Consider the following 465-nt stretch of genomic DNA (forward strand, 5'->3'; position numbering starts at 1 on the left):
AAAGGAGGGAAACCACCTCACTGTGGTTAGAGCTGAGAATAAAATCAAAGCCACAAAGCTCGGACCGTGCGGCTGGTGGTCACCGACCCTGGACCCAGCTCCGGGCCCAGCCCCCTGACGCGACTACACGGCCCGGCTCCCGGGAGGCTGGCAGCTCTTTCAGTGTCCACCTCAGAAGGCCAGCCACCCCCGTGTGAAACCCAAACGAAATGCACTTACCGGGACCGGCCGCAGGGCAGGGTGGAGAGCAGGGGGCCCTGGGGGGTGGCTGGGCCGGCCTGTCGGGAACCGCAGCAGTACTGGCCCCGGGACCGGGGTCGCTGGGGAGAGAGACACCTGCCGGCTCAGACCTTGCGCAGGCCAGCCCCAGGCCGGCAGCTGGGCCCCAGAGCCGTGGCCAGCACGGCCAGCCGGCACCCGACAGGCCCAGGTCCTGAGATGGGGGGCTGTGAGGGGCCTCAGATG

The 465-nt window shown here is 68.6% G+C and overlaps 1 protein-coding gene across 1 annotated transcript in view; it reads right to left on the bottom strand.

Moving 5' to 3' along the window:
• The window catches only part of IQCE (IQ motif containing E), a 31,426-nt gene that overhangs the window by 2,909 nt on the left and 28,052 nt on the right, over nt 1–465 (bottom strand). The window contains exon 21 of the mRNA XM_010833241.1: nt 220–320. Within this exon, the coding sequence (XP_010831543.1) occupies nt 220–320 (101 nt within the window). The remainder of the gene's footprint in view (nt 1–219; nt 321–465) is intronic.

Source organism: Bison bison, unplaced genomic scaffold (assembly GCF_000754665.1).
Source record: "Bison bison bison isolate TAMUID 2011002044 unplaced genomic scaffold, Bison_UMD1.0 scf7180017845289, whole genome shotgun sequence".
NCBI classification, from domain to species: domain Eukaryota; kingdom Metazoa; phylum Chordata; class Mammalia; order Artiodactyla; family Bovidae; genus Bison; species Bison bison.